Source organism: Vicugna pacos, chromosome 18 (genome assembly GCF_048564905.1).
Source record: "Vicugna pacos chromosome 18, VicPac4, whole genome shotgun sequence".
NCBI lineage: Eukaryota > Metazoa > Chordata > Mammalia > Artiodactyla > Camelidae > Vicugna > Vicugna pacos.
The window spans coordinates 19,732,843-19,750,243 of record NC_133004.1 but is presented as its reverse complement, the minus strand read 5'-3'; the positions used below and the strand labels follow the sequence as shown (position 1 = coordinate 19,750,243).

At 56.5% G+C, this 17,401-nt stretch overlaps 1 protein-coding gene across 8 annotated transcripts; it reads left to right on the top strand.

Moving 5' to 3' along the window:
* Positions 1-1,323: 1,323 nt before the first annotated feature.
* Positions 1,324-16,662, top strand: LOC102531867 (mastin-like). 8 transcript variants are annotated; one of them, XM_072942350.1, is made up of 13 exons: positions 1,324-1,411; positions 2,325-2,579; positions 2,731-2,804; positions 3,111-3,385; positions 4,862-5,004; positions 6,513-6,846; positions 10,841-11,003; positions 11,752-11,997; positions 13,077-13,212; positions 13,376-13,447; positions 13,710-13,962; positions 14,083-14,188; positions 14,600-16,662. In XM_072942350.1, exons 3-6 carry the CDS (start codon positions 2,773-2,775, stop codon positions 6,696-6,698), a joined length of 636 nt encoding a protein of 211 aa, XP_072798451.1. In that variant the 5' UTR covers positions 1,324-1,411; positions 2,325-2,579; positions 2,731-2,772; the 3' UTR covers positions 6,699-6,846; positions 10,841-11,003; positions 11,752-11,997; positions 13,077-13,212; positions 13,376-13,447; positions 13,710-13,962; positions 14,083-14,188; positions 14,600-16,662. The 8 variants fall into 8 exon arrangements, with proteins under 8 accessions (XP_072798451.1, XP_072798454.1, XP_072798452.1 ...); XM_072942353.1 differs by lacking the exon at positions 6,513-6,846 and adding an exon at positions 5,792-5,813; XM_072942351.1 differs by lacking the exon at positions 6,513-6,846.
* Positions 16,663-17,401: the final 739 nt, after the last annotated feature.

Genomic DNA, 17,401 nt, shown 5'->3' with positions numbered 1-17,401 from the left:
GCAAAGTGCCCGGGCGTCAGCTTGCAGCTGGGCTGTGGGGAGGGTGGTTGCAGGGACTGCTGGTGGTTGTGGCTGGGTCAGCTCAGCATGTGGGTCAGACATGGATGGTGCTGCCCGCAGCCTCACCTGGGAGTGGCCTTGAAAGACAGTGGCCAAGCTTCCCAAAGTAGGGGCTCTGGGCGGTGGGCCTGGCTATGCCCAAGGCAAGGTATGTGGACTTGTTGGGGTGGTGGCTGGCCTGGCTGGCTGGGTGGTGGCCTGGGACAAGGACAGGGTTGAGGGGGAAACAGAGGAGGAGGAGGCCTCGTGAAGGACATAGGGGAACGGACACCAAGTGGGAAGACTTTTGTTCTGCGTGAGTGACCTCCTGAGACCACACTATATGAGAGAGTCCCTGGATTTCGGACAGACAGAACCGCCTGGCTGGAAGACGCCTGCCCATCTTGGTTGTTGGCATCACAGAGCGGGCAAGACAGGCTTGAGGGAGAGCAGTCCTGGCAGAGAGGTGGGGGCCGTGCCTCTTACCAGGGCCGATCAGGCACTGTTGCCATGATGTCCCACCTCCCAGCCCCAGTGGCACGGCTCAGCGAGGAAGCAACCAGCCCTGTGGACAGCTGCTCGCGTTGGGCCCTCCGTTCCTGGAGGGGCCAGAGACTTGTTCTGATGGGAATGGACACAGTCCACGTATGGTTTTGCAGAAACTTGGTTGGCACCAAGATCCAAGAGCTACAGGGGCTCTGAATCCCATATAACATGGCGTTAGCACACGGACCCCCCTTTGCAGTTCAGGAGGGGTGTGCACGAGAGAGCCTGTGGCTGGGTGGCCACTGGTCACACCCCGGGAGTCGCTGGCCTGATGGCGCACTGGGGTGGCCTCAGCTCCCGCTCAGTGGTGATTCATCACAGGACGGGGCCGTCCTCCAGCAGGAGGCGAGGGCAGAATCACAGGCCTTCTCTGGAACTGTGTCCCCAACAGGAGGAATCAGAGCGTGGAGGCCACGGGGGGAGCAGGCAGCCCACCTGCCATCACTCTCAGTGGGGACTTGTCATCCTGGTCCCCACAACTCTGGACTCTGCAGGGTCAGGGGTCCTGGTTCCTCAAGGCAGCCCACTTTCACCAGTTCCACTTGGAATCTAAGTTATAGCCAACCCCTGGCCACACTGTGGTACTGTGTCCAGAGGTCAGTGGGCAAGAAGAAGTGTCACCATCTTGCTAGGGACAAGGACACGGGCCAGCAGCAGAAGGGCTGCTGTGTCACAATGGAGGGCCGGGGAGATGGGCGGCACTCTCCTGGTACCCCCTCATCAATTGTGATGGCAAGTGAACAGGGCAGCCACCTGGCCTGAGAAATCCATGTGACCAGACAAAGTTCAGACCCCTTAGGGATGGATGTCTGGGTCGCACCACCAAGTAAGTCCCAGAGTCCAAAGGTGGTAGTTGTGGGGGGAGGCCTAGATGGACAGTGAAGGGGCCCTAGTGGCCTCCACGGTGCCATGGCGGCATTTGGCTGCACCCCGAGCCAAGCCTCCGAGCTTTCCCGGGAAGAGAGGTCCCCCACTGTCCTATAGCAGGTGTCCCCAGCACATGGGGAAGTGTGGGTGGACTGTGCTGGGCAGAGATGGGCTTTAAGGTCCCCCTCAGGGCAGCACTTGTTGACCTGGGTCTAGGGGTCCGGCAACTCCTTCGTGGCCACCTCACCCCAGTCCATCCCATCCTAGCTAATCCAGGATGGTGTAAGGGCCAGCATTCTGTCCCCATGAGGGCCGTGGACACCCTCGACCTCCTCATGGGCCAGTCAACGTGTTGTCAGCCCTGCACCACACTATCTTCTCCCTCTGCCTAGCCCTGCTCAGTGTGCCTGCCTCCCACTGCCCGCCCCCCATGTGTTCCCTGCATGTCCCACTGTCTCAGCCTCCAAGAAGCCCACCTGCAGGGCAGACAGGGTGCCGTGTCCCTCAGGACGAGGTGGCGAGGGCAGCCACCTGCTGTGCTCTAGTCAGACGGTGGCATGCTCCGCGCTGCCTCACCGAGTTCAGTGGATTTGGGGGCTGCCCTGTGGCTGCGCCCGGCACTTGGTATCTGCTGTCCCTCATCCCGCCAGCCTGGGCTGGTGCTCAGGGCTTCTTCCGACAAATCTGCGTCTTCTTCACATTCTTTTGGGCTTGTTTCCACGGGCTTGGTCCCTTGTTGTGTGTTTGTGGCTGTGATTTGTGTGGCCGCAGTGTGGACGTTGCCAGCAGGGGTGCGGGCAGTTCTGGTGGGAAGCAGGATGAGGGCCTTCTCATGCCTGTTGACCGACTCCTCAACTTCCATCCCCATGGAGCCAAGAGAGGAAGAGCTTCACTTCCGCCTCGTCCCGCATCCAGGGGTCTGACCCGTCTGACTACTTCCTGCACCAGGGGGTAAAGGGGCTCAGAGAAGCTGCAGAGGAATGAGAGCAGCAGCCCATCAGACGAGGATGTCCCCACTTGGCCCCGCATCTCCATCCTCACCCAGGACCCTGTCCTCCCTGTGAGGATGCTGTGGCTGGTGTTCCTGACCTTCCCAGGCCTGGGGGGCTCTGTGCCCATGTCCCCGGGTGAGTTCTGACTCCCTGTCCCCACCCCCTGCCCTGCTACTCAGACCCCTCACTGCCAGCTCAGGCTGGGACTGGTCAGTCCACCTCCGGAAGGGACTGAGTGTGAGAGGTGGCGCTGGGGTCCCTGATGGCTATTTCCTTTGCTTCTCAGATCCCGACCTGGGGAGGGAGCGGGCTGGCCCTGTGGGGGTACATGATGCTCCTGCTGGTCGGTGGCCATAGCAGGTCAGCCTCCGAGTGCACAGTAAGGACCGTGAGCAGTGGCTGCATGTTTGCAGGGGCTCCCTCGTCCACCCTCAGTGGGTGCTGACCGCAGCCCACTGCACTGAATGGTGCGTCACTCAGCCCACTGCCCCCTTGGGCACGTGGAGTCGGGGTGGGGACCCCAGAAGGGTGGTGGGAAGTGGGCTGGGGGCAGGGCCAGGGGCTACAGGGGAAGCCACCTCTCTGTCAGTGGCAGCCCGATTCCTGCTGCGAGGGGAGTCCTGCCCCCAGCCTTCTCTGAGAAGCCCCCGGTTCCCCCTTCCGCAGGGGCGACTTGCAGGCTTGTGCCGTCAGGGCCCAAGGTGGGCAGCTGAAACTCTATGACCACGACCATCTGACCAAGGTGACGCAGATCATCCATCACCCCAGGTTCAACGCCAGCCTGTCTGTGGAGGAAGGTGTGGATGTCGCCCTGATGAGACTGGAGACCCCTGTGATGCCCTCCCATCACGTCGGCATGGTCTCCCTCCCGCCTGCCTCACTAAGGGTCCCTGAGAGGCAGATGTGTTGGGTGACTGGCTGGGGTTACATCAGACTTGGAGGTAAGGCTCTGGGACACCCCATGGCTGTGTGCGGAGATGCAGGGTAGTCCCAGATGCATGGCTGTGGCTTTGTTGAAAATGCTTTGTTCTCTGTGATTTGGGGGCATCCTCTCCTTTTCCACTGTGGTAAAATATTAGTAACAAAATTTTCCAATTTTAACCATTTTAAAGTGTATAATTCAGTGGTGATAAGTATGTTCACATTGTTGCACCCCCATCACCACTATCTGTCTCCAGGACATCCTCCCAAACAGAAGCTCTGTCCCCATCAAATACTCACTCCCCACTCTCCAGCCTCTGGAAGCTTCATATAAATGGAGTCACTCAATGCGTGGTCCTCTGTGTCTGGCTTCCTTCACGGAGCATGTTTTCAAGGCTCAGCCACGTTGGAGCAAGTGTCAGTGCTTCATTCCTTTTTTATTGCTGAATAATAGTCCACCATATGGATGGACCACATTCTGTGTATTTATTCATCAGTTGATGGACACCTGGGAAGTCTCCATTTTTGGGCTCCTGTGAATCATGGTGCTGTGGACATGTGGGTACCAGCACCTGTTAGAGCATCTTTTTTCAGTTCCTTTGGGGTCTGAGGAGTGGAATTTCTGGGTCACATATTAATTCTATGTTTGATCTTCTGAGGAGGAGTTCCTTTTTGAGCCTGAATGTGCATGGAGGCCCCGGGGCATTTATTCTCTGCCAGGCCATGCCAGGGACTGCCACATTTCTCACGGGGTCCTCACCACAACAGTTGGGGGTGTTTGGACCTCGACTGTCCTCCTGCAGATGAGTAAAACCCAGGAGAGAGAGGCTGGGGCCCGCCGTGGTCTCAGGTGTGTGGATCCGAGTCAGAAAGTGAAAACTTGAACCCATCCCACTCAGAAGCATTTCCTCCCTGTCATCACGCACTTCCTCAGGTCAGGCCCTAGACCATCCCTTTTCCCAGGGAAAAGAATTCCTGGGAGAATGTTCTCTCCTAGGTCATTCTGTCCTAAGGCACATGGAGCCCAGACTCCTGCTGACAGAGCCCTGCATCCTGGAGCTGGACGGTTTTAGTGGATGTGGGGAAGCTGAGTGCAGGGCCAGGGCAGCTGGTTGTAGGTCAGGGTCAGGGCTGGCAGTGGGGGCCCCCGTGCTCTCTGCTGATGGCTGGGGGAGCCCTAGTATGGAGCAGAATGAGTCCCTGTCCTCATCCAGCCCGTCCCCACAGCGCCGCTGCCCCCGCCCTGCCACCTGCAGGAGGTGGAAGTGCCTGTTGTGGGGAATGAGGCCTGTAACCAGTGCTACGAGAACGCCTCCTCAAACAGCACCGAGCAGATCATCAGGGATGACAAGCTGTGCGCGGGGAAGTAGGGCTGGGACTCCTGCCAGGTGGGACCCCAGGCCCGCACCGTCCTCTGTCTCCTCCTCGCCCGGGGCCCAGAAGCTCTGTTGCAGGGGCACGTAGTGGTGCTCACTGAGTCCTGCCTTTCCCCACAGGGCGATTCTGGGGGCCCACTGGTATGCAGCTGGAATCGCACCTGGGTCCAGGTAGGGGTCGTGAGCTGGGGAGACATCTGTGGTCATCACGACTTCCCCGGGGTGTACGCCCGAGTGATGAGCTACGTGTCCTGGATCCACCAGTACGTTCCCCAGACCCCGGATGGGCCCGGGGTGGGGTCCGCATGATGGGGAGACTGCTAACCTTCCCTGTTGACACCTGCTTCTTCCTCCATTCCAACCTTGTTCTCCCAAACCTCCCCGTCATCTCCTGCTCCAGACCCTCCTTCCCTTCTAGCCCCTGACCCCATTTTCCAGGCTTCCCTGATCTTGGGGAGGGAGACATGAGAAGACTCTGAAGGCAGGTGTCTCTCAGCAGTAGGGTGGGCCCTGGGCCCAAGGCCTCCTGCTCACCCTCTATTTCTGATTAAACTTGGAAAAGCCAGCTCCCGGCTGTGGTTTGAAATAGCGATGTGGACTCACTGTGGTGTTGGCTGAGGGAGTGGCCTCCCTGAAGGGCCCCTGGGCTCTGGCATCCAGCTGGGTCCCCACGTCTGGGTGTGGGGATGCTTTCCCTGGAAACTTCCTGGGAGGGCAGGTGAGTCACCCGCGCCCCAGTGTCAGTCCCTTTCTACCGAGAATGTTGGCAGGTTCGTTCTGATCATCAAGCCCCACCCCCCCGCCCCGCCTCCGGGCGATGCTGATTCAGGCCACTCACAGGGGTCTAGAGAGTACAGGAGAGGTTTTAATCCAGGAGGTGAAAAGGTGATCCTTAATCCCATCCCACCTGGGCACGTTTCAGGGATGCAAGGTGGGCGCTGCCTTCAGCCACTGACTTGTTGGAGCTGCAGGAGGGTGACAGGGGATCCAGTCCCACAGGGACCAGCCAGCCTGTGAGCCCTTTCACCTGCCCCCATTTCTCTCCCTGAGGCTGAAGACACAGGAGGGGAAGGTCAGTCCCACCTGGGGCCTGGAGGTGCCTCGGGGATCCTGCCCCATTCTATAGGTTCTATGGCGTCTCCAAGCTTGGGATCTGGGGAATTGTGGGCTGCAGGCCACGGTGAGGTACCCTCTCAAGAAACTAGGATGCTCTCGCCTCCCTCCTCCCCACCTTTGTCCAGGCCCGGGTCCTGGGAGCAGGAAGCCACCTCAGAATATGCCCCAGGGACACGAGGCCTGAGGCTCAGGGCAGATGAGGACACTGCCCAGCTCCCTCTCGCCAGCCCTGTACTGGAGTCTGGCTGGACACTGTGTGGACTCCATCCTGGGCTGAGCTGCTCAGCCTGCGTTCTGATGTTTCAGGGACCTCCCAAAGGCTGTGCCAGGACCGTGTTCATGTGTGTGTGTGTGCGTGCATGTGGGTGTGCATGTGTGCACATGTATGTCTGCATGCACACACAGTGCACTTGACACGTGTGTCCCTGGCTCCCCTCAGCCTTTCAGAGAGCGCCCTGTGGGCGCCAGGCTCTGGTGTCTGGGAGTGATCACTGGTAGCCCACAGAATCTCTGAGAGCTGCATTTCTTTTTTTTTTTTTTTCAATTTTCACGTCCAATCTTCCAGTGTGTCCCCTGGAGTTAAACTGGAAATACCTAGCCAGGCGATCTGCCCCAGGCTGCCAGCTCTCCTCACCAAATCTCCCTTCTTTATGAGGTGAAGACTCCATTTGTATTTCTCGATGGACCTGTGACAGGTCCCACCAAGCATCTGCAGGCACTGGTGCCTCCTGACCGGAATCCTGGAACTCGGGGGGATGTTGACCTTGGTCCAGGGGTCCTTGGGCTGCTGTTTGAAGAACCAGCTTGGAAGGAAATAAACAAGCCAACTGAGTTCCCCTGAGGCTGGGCACTGGAATTTTTCACACTAATCCTGGGCTGAATCAGCCTCAGAGCATCTCCCGTCCTGCTAGGCATGAGGCTCCTTCCTCAGCTGTGAGCCCACGCGGGCTGGGCTAGGACACCTGTTCACCATTGCCAGTTGGACAGAGGTGGGTCCGATTCTGCAGATGTTGAAATCATCAACCAAAGCCTTCAATGCAGCTCTTAAACCCATACTCTGTGATGTAAAGAAAAAAGCACACACTTAATGAAAAGATGAGAAATCTCAGTAGAGAAAAATTAAAAAAAAAATACAAAAATGAAAAAAACATGAAAGGACCAAAGGCAGTGTTCATTGAAAAAAAAAATCTTTCTTCCTGAGACCAGGTCATTTCAACTGACTGATCTTCTCTTCTTTGACCTTTCTCTTGTCAAATTCATTCTGCTGTGAAATTCATCCATGACTTTCAGATGCTGTGTTTTCCATCTCTGATATCATGCTTTAAACCATATTTTAAATAATTTGTTATTAATGGCTGTGTTCCATTGTGCTAAATTGCAAAACTCCTAAAAATTAACAACAGGCTTTGTGGGCTGGTATGAGCCAACTCTCGCGAGGCCACAGGGGTCCTGGTTGTCCACTACCCCAGGCGGTGACCTCCGGTGCCTGTGGCCTCCTCGGCCCTCTAGCCCCCAATGCCCTGGGTGCTGGGTCTTTTTCTCAGTTATAAACCCAACCAGCAGTCATGTCTCCTGGGCCTTAAAGAGGAATCCAAAGACCCAGTGAGCTGAGCAGGGCCGACCAGAACAAAGGAGATTTTAGGTGTGAAATTCACCAGCAGGGTGGCCGTTGGACAGAAGAACGTGTCTTGCTGGTCCGTTTTGGTTGCTCCACTGGGAGGAGGTGACCCTGGCAATGGAAGCTGCTGGCTCGGCCAGCCTGCTAGGGGTGTGCGGGAGAGAGGGCTGGGAGGGGGTTGGGAGCGTTCGCACCCCGTCTCTGCTTTGCCCAGCTGGTTTCTAACTGACGCCACCTAAATCGGCCCTGCAGGTCAGGAGGGTGCTGAAGACCCCACGGTGCGGGGAAAGCCCACCCACTCTCTGTCCTGAGCTGGGCACTGTGTTTCTCCCCGAGTCGGCTGCACTGGACTCACAGTGTCCCGGAGGGGGCTGTGATGCGGCGGGGGCCTGGGGGCCAGGCCAGGGGCCTGGGCTGGGCTCAGGTTGGCTGACACCTATGGCTGCCCAGTGTCTGATTAACCTATTTGAACACCATGTTCAGGGCAGGGCAGGACCGAGGTGGGCACATTGGGTAAGGCTGGTGGCCACCAAGGGTGGTCTCTACAGGGGGACCCAACAGGGTCTGGGGGACTCTCATGTGAAGGCTTCAGGGGTCTTGGTGCTGGGGAGCCTGCAACTATCCATGCACTCACCTTCCTTTGGATGAGTGAGATGTGTCACACTACTCTTTTCTTCTATCATGTAAAGCCGGACTGAAACTTGATGGAAAATCCAATCACAGCCTTTTTAGAGGCTCCCATGCCTACCCAGGGCACTTTGCAGAGTGAAATGTCTTGGAATGCCTGCAGGGTCTACCATCCATCCCAGCTGCTCTGATTCGCTGGCTTTCGAAGCTAACGCTCAAGCTTTGTGTCCCTCCTGGAGGGTGGAAGACCATTTCCGAGGGTGGCTCCTCCACCTTTAATCAGGCATCATGGTCTCTCCTGGTGTTCGGAGAGAGGCCGGGGTGCTCGTCCCCAGGTGCAAACCTCCCGTCCCCAGTGGTGTCCTTTTGTCTCGAGGGCAACTGGCAACCCCAAGGAGGAGGAGGGAAAGGAGACGTAGATGGAACCTCCATGATCCGGGAATCAAGAACCGGGTCTTTACAACCGCCATCCAGGGACCCACCTCCCTGAGAAAGATCTCATCTTTGAAAATGTAAAACAACGCCTTCACTACCGAAGATCCCCGTGTGCTCCTTGGAGGCCAGCCCCTGTCTCAGCCTCAGCCTCTGGCCTCTGGCCCAACTCTCTCCACCGCGGCTGTTTGTTTATCTATTGTTTATTTTCAGTGGAAGCCTCTCTTTTCTGTTTTTCACCTGCATTTACCTGTTCAGGACATTGGTGCTGGTCCAGGTTTTGGTGATCGTGCATAAGGCCAGTCTAAATACCTTACCTAGGTTTTCATGGGGATGGGTTTCCATGTCTCTTGTTCACGCAATGCTATGCATCACTGCATCCTCACTAGCCTTGGCTTTGTCAATGGCATTGAAAATGCCATTTGAATAGATTTGTGTGCATTTTAATTTGCGTTTCCCTAATGACGAATGCATTTTCTCCGTGTGCTTATTTGCCATTCACATAGCTTCTCTCGTGAAGTGTTTAAATCTTTTGAACAATTTCTTTCATGGGGTTTTTGTTTTCTCATGATGGTATCTGGAGAATTCTTCATATGTTCTGGAGGCAAGTATTTTATGTTTTGCAACTATTTTCTCCCTGTGACTCCTTGCCTCATTTTCTTAAGAGTGTTTTTTGAGGAATGGAGGTTTTAAATCTTGATGAAATCCAATTTATCACCAATTTTTTTTATAACTCATGCTATCTTTTGGCTAGCATTTAATTTGCCTGTAATATCTTTTCCCATCCTTTTAGTTTAACACTTGCTTCTCTGTTGTAAACAGTATACATCCGGATGTTTCTCATATTCACCTTTGATGTTAGGATTTTAACTGGTGAGCTCACTCTCTTTGTGTCTACACAATTATTGATACACTGGTTTCTACCACCTTCATTTACTAATTTATATTGTTCAGCTCTTTCCTGTTTCTTTTCTTCCCTTCTTATCTTTCTTCTAGAACAGATATCTGTGTGTGACTCCATTAGACAAGACGTTTATCAGCCTCTCATGTCTCCTGGTCTCACCTCCTCCCAAATCCGTCATCGTCTCGATGGCATCTAGGCTGTTAACTCTGCGTTATTGTGGCTCTCTCTTCTTGTTTCCTTTGATGTTACCTATTTCTTTTTTTTAAAGATAACAGTAGCCCTGATCACGCTATTTGATTTTCTTTGCTCAATAGATCTCTTGCAACATTTTCCTTTTATCAGAGCTTTATCTAAATGGGCTCAAAGGTTTGGGGTGAGGTGTTCCTGAGAACACGCTTACATTGCCCTTATCTTTAAACGGCTGTTCCCTTGGTTCTAAATGATTTTCTTTACCACTTTAAAATAGTAGTTCATTGTCAACTTGCGTTGGCTGTTGCTGTTGAATCCATCTGGTACAACATCTGACTGAGGTTTTGCAAATGACCTGGGACTTCTCAGGATGCCGGATATGGTCAGGATCCACCCTCCACCTGCCCGACTCCTCTGGCCCAACCCTGCCCCTGGAGGATGTGGCCTGCTGTCTTTTTTTCTGGTCCTGCCCTGAGATGTGGATTCAGGGGAAGCACCACGTGGAAGGGGAGGGAATTGTGGTGGCGGGGGATGGCAGCAGGTGACATGTGGTTGGAGCATGTCCCACTGTGGGTAATGGAGGGTTTCACTGCCGAGGCCTTTCCAGAGCCAGTAGAACGTGCTTCCACGTCATCCCACCCAAGGGACTAGGGGGCTGGGCCATGACCTACGAGCTCCCAGTGATGGGTGGAACTGCCTGACATCCCATCCTGCACAGGGAACTATATTCACTATCTTATAATTACCTATAATGGAAGAGAATTTGGAAAAGAATATACATATGTGTCTACATATATGTATGTATCTGAATCACTTTACTGTACACCTGAAAACTAACACAATATTGTAAATCAACTACACTACAATTAAAAAAAAAAGTAAAGAACCATTGCAGGAAGACGCAAAGATTTCCTCAGGCCCTGATGGGCACAACAGTGTCTCACATAGAGTTCCCTCCTGTGGAATTCTTCATAAAGCACCCAACACTTGTGTGCGAGTGTGGGCCCGTGTGTGTGTTCGAAGGACAAATACAAATTAAAATAAAGAGGCTTAATTCCCCTGTTGAAAATAAGGGGAGAGACCCCCCTTTTCCTCAGATCATTTGCTTAGAAGACGGGCAAGCACTCCTCCTGTCTTTGAAATGCATACAAGCACTTTTGAAGACTAGACAGGTCTCTTGTCAGCTCTGTGACCCGGGCGTGTCTTTCTCCAGGACCTGGGAGCCTCTTGTGGAGATGTGAGCACCAAGGGAGGTGGTGCCGGACCCCCAGATCCTGGGAGCCCTGAGTTACAGGACTACCTCCTGCAGTGGAGGGAGAAGCCTGCTTTCTCCTGGACAAAGCCAGAGGGCAGATAGAGCCTCACCTGGTTACCAGGTGAGCCCAGAGGCGTGTGTGTGGTAAGTGTGCTGTGAGGTCCTTTTCCCTGGAGAGCCTGTGAGTGAGTGGGATCTGCTCGCCCAGGTCTGTCTGGAGCCCCCAGCAGGCTGCCTCTGTGGGCGTACCCTTCCCAGTAACCGCGGTTCTGTAGTAAAAGTGGTTTTCTTCTCAGCTACCTCTGTGGAGACGACTACGGGATGGGGAGAAGACATTGTTAATTATATTTCCCTGACAGGGGTTGTGTGTGTGAATGAGAGTGTGTCGGGGGGATGGGGTGTGGGAGGGGGAGGGGAGGGGGAGGGGGGAAGGGGAGGTCTTCTAAGAAGCAGGGAATCTGGTCCACATGCCCCAGCTCTTTCCCAACTTGCTCTCAGGCCCTGGGGTAATTTGAAGACTCTCCAAGAGGAAGCAGGCAAATGTAAAGGCCCTTTTCTTCTTTTGAGAGCAGTGCTGAATCTGTGTCGGGGCACGCAAAGTGCATGGCAGGGATGGGTTCCTGCACCCATGGCCCCCGCCAGGTTGGAGTTGGAGGTGACAGGTGCCCTTGGAATCTGACTCAGCCCCATATTGTGGGTGAGGTGGACCCAGGTCCTTCAGAGATGGGAGGTGACTCTCCAGTGTCCCAAGCCTCAGGGTCCTGCGGACAGTCAGGACACAGCAGTCGTGAACCTTGAGGCTTCACAGTGGACAGGACAGTTCTTTCTGGAACCAGGGAGGAGGCTAGCTTCTCTTCTTCCTCTATCAGATGGCCCGTCCCAGTGCCCCAGGCGACACTCCATGGAACCCAGCTGCGCCATCAACCACAGACTGGGAGGGTGATGGTGGCCTGATGTCCAAGCAAGAGGCCTCCGGGGAGCTCCATCCAGGTGCTGCAGGTGTGGCGGAGCAGGGAACTGCTGGGACCCTCCACCCTGTGGACCCTCATCCCAACCCTCCAGGCAGAGCTGTCTACCCGCAGACACAGCATCTACCTACAATTCTGTGTAAGCTGGTGTGTGTACATGTGGTATGTGTGTCTCAGGTGCCTGTGTGTGCACATACGCACACCTGAGCGCTGGGTGTCAATAGGCCCCTGGTGTCCCCAGCCCTCAGAGAGGACAGGAGTGTGCCAGGGCCCCCAGCTCAGGTGCCCGGGATGGCCACCCACAACCACAGGCTCCTAGGACTGCCCGCTTTCTCTGACTTTGCACTGAATCATCAGTGTCCCTGGGACTCAAACTGGAAAGAGCCAGAGGGGGTCCACTCCAGCTGCCAGGTCTCCTCCCCAAACGCCTTCATTATGAGGACTACCTCATTCTATTTCCAAGTTTTGTTCAGCTGCACCTGTGATGGGTCCCACCGGGTACCTGCAGGCACTGGGCTCAAGGCCTTTTCCAGCACCTCCTGCTCAGTTCTGGGAGGCCTCTGAAGGGCATCTGGCTGGGAGGTGTGCAGAGACCAGGGCCTGGCAATGACCTAGATTGGGGAGCTCTCCAGTGCCCCCAAACCACACTGTCCAACCCTGACTCTGTTTGTTTAAAACCAGCGTGAGCAGAAAAGAACCAGGCAGACTCCATTTTCTGCAGCGAGTGGGTGACTGGGGTTCCTCGCCCCTTCGTGTGAACTGCGGGGTCCTCCCTGCATCTCCCCTCCTCCCTAGGGACGGGGGCTCCTCAACTCGGCTGTGATGCAGCTTCGGCTGGGCCTGGGGGCCTGGGGTCACACATAGGGGTTGGGTACTGTTCCCATCCTCTAATCTTGTCTTACCGCACTGTGTGGGGCCGCAGGTGGGTCTTAGACCACTTTCCTGGTAGCCCGGGACCTGAGGCCCGGAATGGCCTCCATGGGGCGGCCCGGGGGCTGCTTCCTGCTCCCCTGCCCAGGCCCCCACCTGCCGCCTGGGGCAGAAAGCCAAAGCCCAGCGCTGACGGACTGGCCTCGGTCAGTCGCCCAGTCTATCCGGCCGTATCACGCGCCCCTGTGCCCACTTCCTGAGTTGGAAGGATAAATGCGGACCTTGGAGGGGCGGCTGGGAGGGGAGAGCCCTGGAGGCTCGCACAGAGGGAAGATGCCCGCTCCTGTCCCGTCCAGACTCAGCTGAGCCTCAGGCCGCTCTCCCTGGCAGCTGATGCGGGGTCCGGGCCCCCCGTCCACGGCCCTCTGCAGATGCAGTGGCTGCTGTTTCTGCCCCTCCCCTGCCTGGGGGGCTCTGTGCCCACGACCCCAGGTAAGTCCAGACCCCATTCAGTGCCCTAAGGCTCCCGGGACCCCATCCCTGCCCCCAGGGGCAGCCCTGGAGGCAGAGAGGGGAGGACTGTCCTTTTTTGAGAAGTTTGCCTGCTCCTGAGCTCCAGGATGGTCACTGTCGTCCCCGTATCTTGCCTCCCCAGGCCCCAGTCTGGGACATGAGTTGGTGGGCATCGTTGGGGGATGCGATGTCAGCCAGGAGGTACCCATGGCAGGTCAGCCTGAGGATCTACAATACAAGAGTTGGCTGGTGGCTGCACCAATGTGGGGGCTCCCTCATCCACCCGCAGTGGGTGCTGACTGCTGCCCACTGCATTCAGCCTTGAGTAGTGCCTGCCCCCATCCCTGTGGCCGGGTGCAAGGATGGCGGGGAGCAAAGGGGGCCAGGGAGGTGTGCTGTGGGCTCCCTCGGGGCTCCTCCTCAGCTCTGGGTGCCCCCAGCCTCCTCTGAGAAGCGCCCTGTCCCCTCTCCCCCAGGGTCAACTTGTTGCCTCATGATCTCAGGGTCCAAGTCGGGCAGATGAAACTCTATGACCATGACCAGCTGACAGAGGTGACTCTCATCACCCAACACCCCAAGTTTGTGTCTTCCTGGGGTGGCACAGACATCGCCTTGCTGAGACTGAAGGCCCCTGTGATGCTTTCCCATCACATCAACGTGGTCTCCCTCCCACTTGCCTCACTGAGGGTCCCCAAAGGGAAGATGTGCTGGGTGACATCGCATACAACTGTAGGTAGTAGGGAGACTTGGTGGGGAAGGATGGGAGGCTGGGGAGGTTGGATCTTTATGGAAAATGGTTTGGATCTTTTGCACCCCCAGGGCTGGGTGTAATGCTTGGGTTTTGAGCAGGAAGCTTCTGGAACAGACCCCAGGACGGGGGCAGGCAGCTCTGGGCTCTGGTTCACACCTCTGCTGTAGCTTTCCTGGACTGACCACCACAGCCTGAGCGTAGAAGGTGGGCATCACATCATGGCAGAGGAAGTCTGGGGTTGCTGAGTTTGGGTGGCCTGCCAAGGTCCCAGGGCTCCTCTGTTCCTGAAACAGAATTTGCACAGGGACCCTGTGAGTTCTGACCCAGTCTAAGAAGAACACTGTCTCATCGATCGTGCTGTCCCAGGCACGTGGAATCCAGGCTCTGGCCAATGGGGCCTTGTGTCCTGGAGATGGATGTGCATTTAGATGTTCAGAGGTCATGCGGTCAGATCCGGGCTGTAGAGGATGTGGGGAAGCTGAGTCAAGGGCCAGGGTTCCAGGTCAGGGTCAGGGCTCGCTGTGGGGCCCCCCTCTGCTGGTGCCCTCTGCTGACGGCCAGAGGAACCCTAGCTTGGAGCCGAATGAATACCTGTCCTCACCCTCCTCCCCACAGTGTCGCTGCCCTCACCCTACCACCTGCAGGAGGTAGAGGTGCCCATCGTGGGGCACAAGGTCGGTAACAAGCACTATCAGACCTTTGAAGATGGCAACAACCCAATCAGGGACGACATGCTGTGTGCTGGGAGCAAGGGCCGCGACTCCTGCCAGGTGAGAGCTCAGACTCACCCTTGCCTCTGGCCCCAACTGCCCCCGACCCATAGCCCGTGAGTGGGGGACCCGTCAGCCCCATTGCTGAGTGCCATCTCTTCCCACAGTATGACTCCAGGGGCCCCCTGGTGTGCAGCTGGAATTGCACCTGGGTCCAGGTAGGGGTCGTGAGTTGGGGCTACAAGTGTGGTCTTCACAACTTCCCTGGGGTGTACACCCAGGTGATGAGCTATGTGCCCTGGATCCGCCAGTATGTCCCTCTGTCCCCCGGGGCCTAGATGAGGCAGACCCTCACCCTTCCGTCTCTCAGGGATAGGCCCCGAGAGGGGAGTACAGAGAGGGAGGGAAACCCCAGGAGTCAGAAGACTGCTTGTGATTTGATTGTCATTAAACGGCGTCAGAAGCTGCTTTGATGCTGTGCGTGTGCTTGGACCACGGTGTGGGCACCTCAGCCAAGCCCCCGGGGAGAGAGATGGGCCCACCTTTGGGGCAGGTGTCCTCTGCTCCTCTCCCTCTGACTGTCCACCTGCTTTCGTAGGCCCCCGTGGCTTCTGTCTCAGATTCCCATCCCTTCCTCCACCACCTTCCCCCACAGCAACAACTTTACTAGGAAAATGGGGTCCCCATTGGCACTTCCAGCTTTTCTGGCTGTTTGTTATGGAATGTGTCCTTGGACACTTGGTCTAAGGCATTCAGAGGTGCTTCCAAGTGACATTGGAGGAGAAAGTGGGGCCTTGGGTCTGCATGAGGGAGCCCTGGGATGTTGGGGGGCCCAATGGGAAGGCGGGAGCCCCAGTCCCTGTCTTGAACCTGTCCTGTTTCTAGCTGTACCCCAGCCCCACAACACAGCCTCCTGCCTCCACCTGGCCCAGCCCCTCAGGAACCACATGGAAGAACCAACTTTTGTGGAAAAGAATGTGGTCTCTGTCCCGAGTGGGGCCCTGGGCTACTCCCCCCGTGTGAGCCGGCGGCTGCGATGAAGACCAGGCCAGGGTCCTGCGGCTGCCCGGCATCCGACTGGCCTCTGAGCATGGATCCTGGGAGGTGGGGGTGTGGGTAGGGCAGCAGAAGGGGGTCTGGAAGCAAGAGACACAGGTCCCAGGTCTGTGCTCCTCAGGGCTTGGTGCTTGCAAAGAGGGGCCCCCACAGCCTCTCTGTCACTGTCATGATATGATCAGGCCCACAGAGTCTGAGAAGAGAGGAAGTTTCAGATCAGGCAGCAGTGCGCTGCTCTCCACCCTGCTGGGGGTAGGGGGCAATCAGGAATCTCAGCTTCCTTCCCCCAACCCCCAGGCTTCAATCCATCTCCTCTGCCTCACCAAGATGCCCATTTGGGAGACCCCTGGGTCAGAGCAGCTTCTGCTCAGTGTCAGCGCCCATGCCTCCCTCAGCCATCACCCCTCCCCAAGTGCCACAGATGCAGCCCCCTTCTCTTCCCACTGTCGGCACCTCCACACTTGGCCCTCTCCCACCCACCCTGCAGGCTCCCGGCAGATGGAGATGCCTCCAGGCTGCCTCTGCTTCTTCTCAGGTTCCTAGGGGTCTGGTTGCTTCTAGGAGGGGGAGGCCAGGAAAGGCCTCACCTCCCCTGTCCTGCTGAGGGAGGCTGGTCCCAGCATCAAGGAGTGTGTGATTCACTGTGAGAGTCCAGGACAGGAAACCAGAGACAGAAGCCAATCGGTGGCTGCCTGGGGCTGTCTGCCCAAGGTGATGGGGGGTGAGGTAATGGTAAGAGAGTCTGGGGTTTCTTTTCAGGGTGATAAGAATGCTGTAAAAGGGACCGTGGTGACAGTCTGTGGCCTAAAATCCACTGACTTGTATGCTTGAAATGGGTAAATTGTGTGGAATGTAAACTATATCTCAACAGAGCTCTTTAAAACCCCCTGAAAAATTAAACTAAAAAGAATTTAAAAGACCCCACGGCTCTCACTTCCATGATGAATTCACAGCTGCAGAACCAGGACAGGAGTCCCTGGAGGAGTCACAGAGATATCTGTGTCCACACCCCTGGCAGCCTTCCCTGTGCCAGGGACGGGGGTCTTCAAAGTTGCAGCCATCGGGTCTACATCGGACCACCCTGGACGTTAGTCTTCTGTGGAGCTCCAGGATCCAGCACCTCCTCAGCCCAAGTCTGGGGAACTCCTGCTTAGGGTCTGGGTGGTGTCCCTTGCCTGCCTCCCCAGCTTGGGTGTGGTCATGTGACCTAGCCCAGCCACAGAGGGGCCAGCTGTGCTGGGAGCCAGGATGCTGAGATCAACCATGCTGACACTGCAGGTGGCCACCGTGACAGTGTGGTGGGGACAGCTCCCTGTCCATAATCCCTGATGTATCAGGATTCAGTACTGAGCACCTGGGGTCATGATGACCGGGCTGTTCCATCCTTCGGGGTCTGGGGACCCCACCCCAAACCATAGCACCCCAGCCTCAGAGATCTCCACCTGATCCCCAGCACTGAGGTTGGGAAGCCTTCTCTCCCTGCTGGCTGGGGGCACCCAGGAAAGCCTCCTCTGGATCCCACACCACGGTTCTCTGGCCCCCATGCCCCGACTGTCAGGCCAGGCTCCCAGATCTCCCTAGGGACACGTGGGGAGTCAGTTGTCCTAGGACAACTGGTGGCCCAGAGGGGAGGAGTGGACGTGGGGCTAGA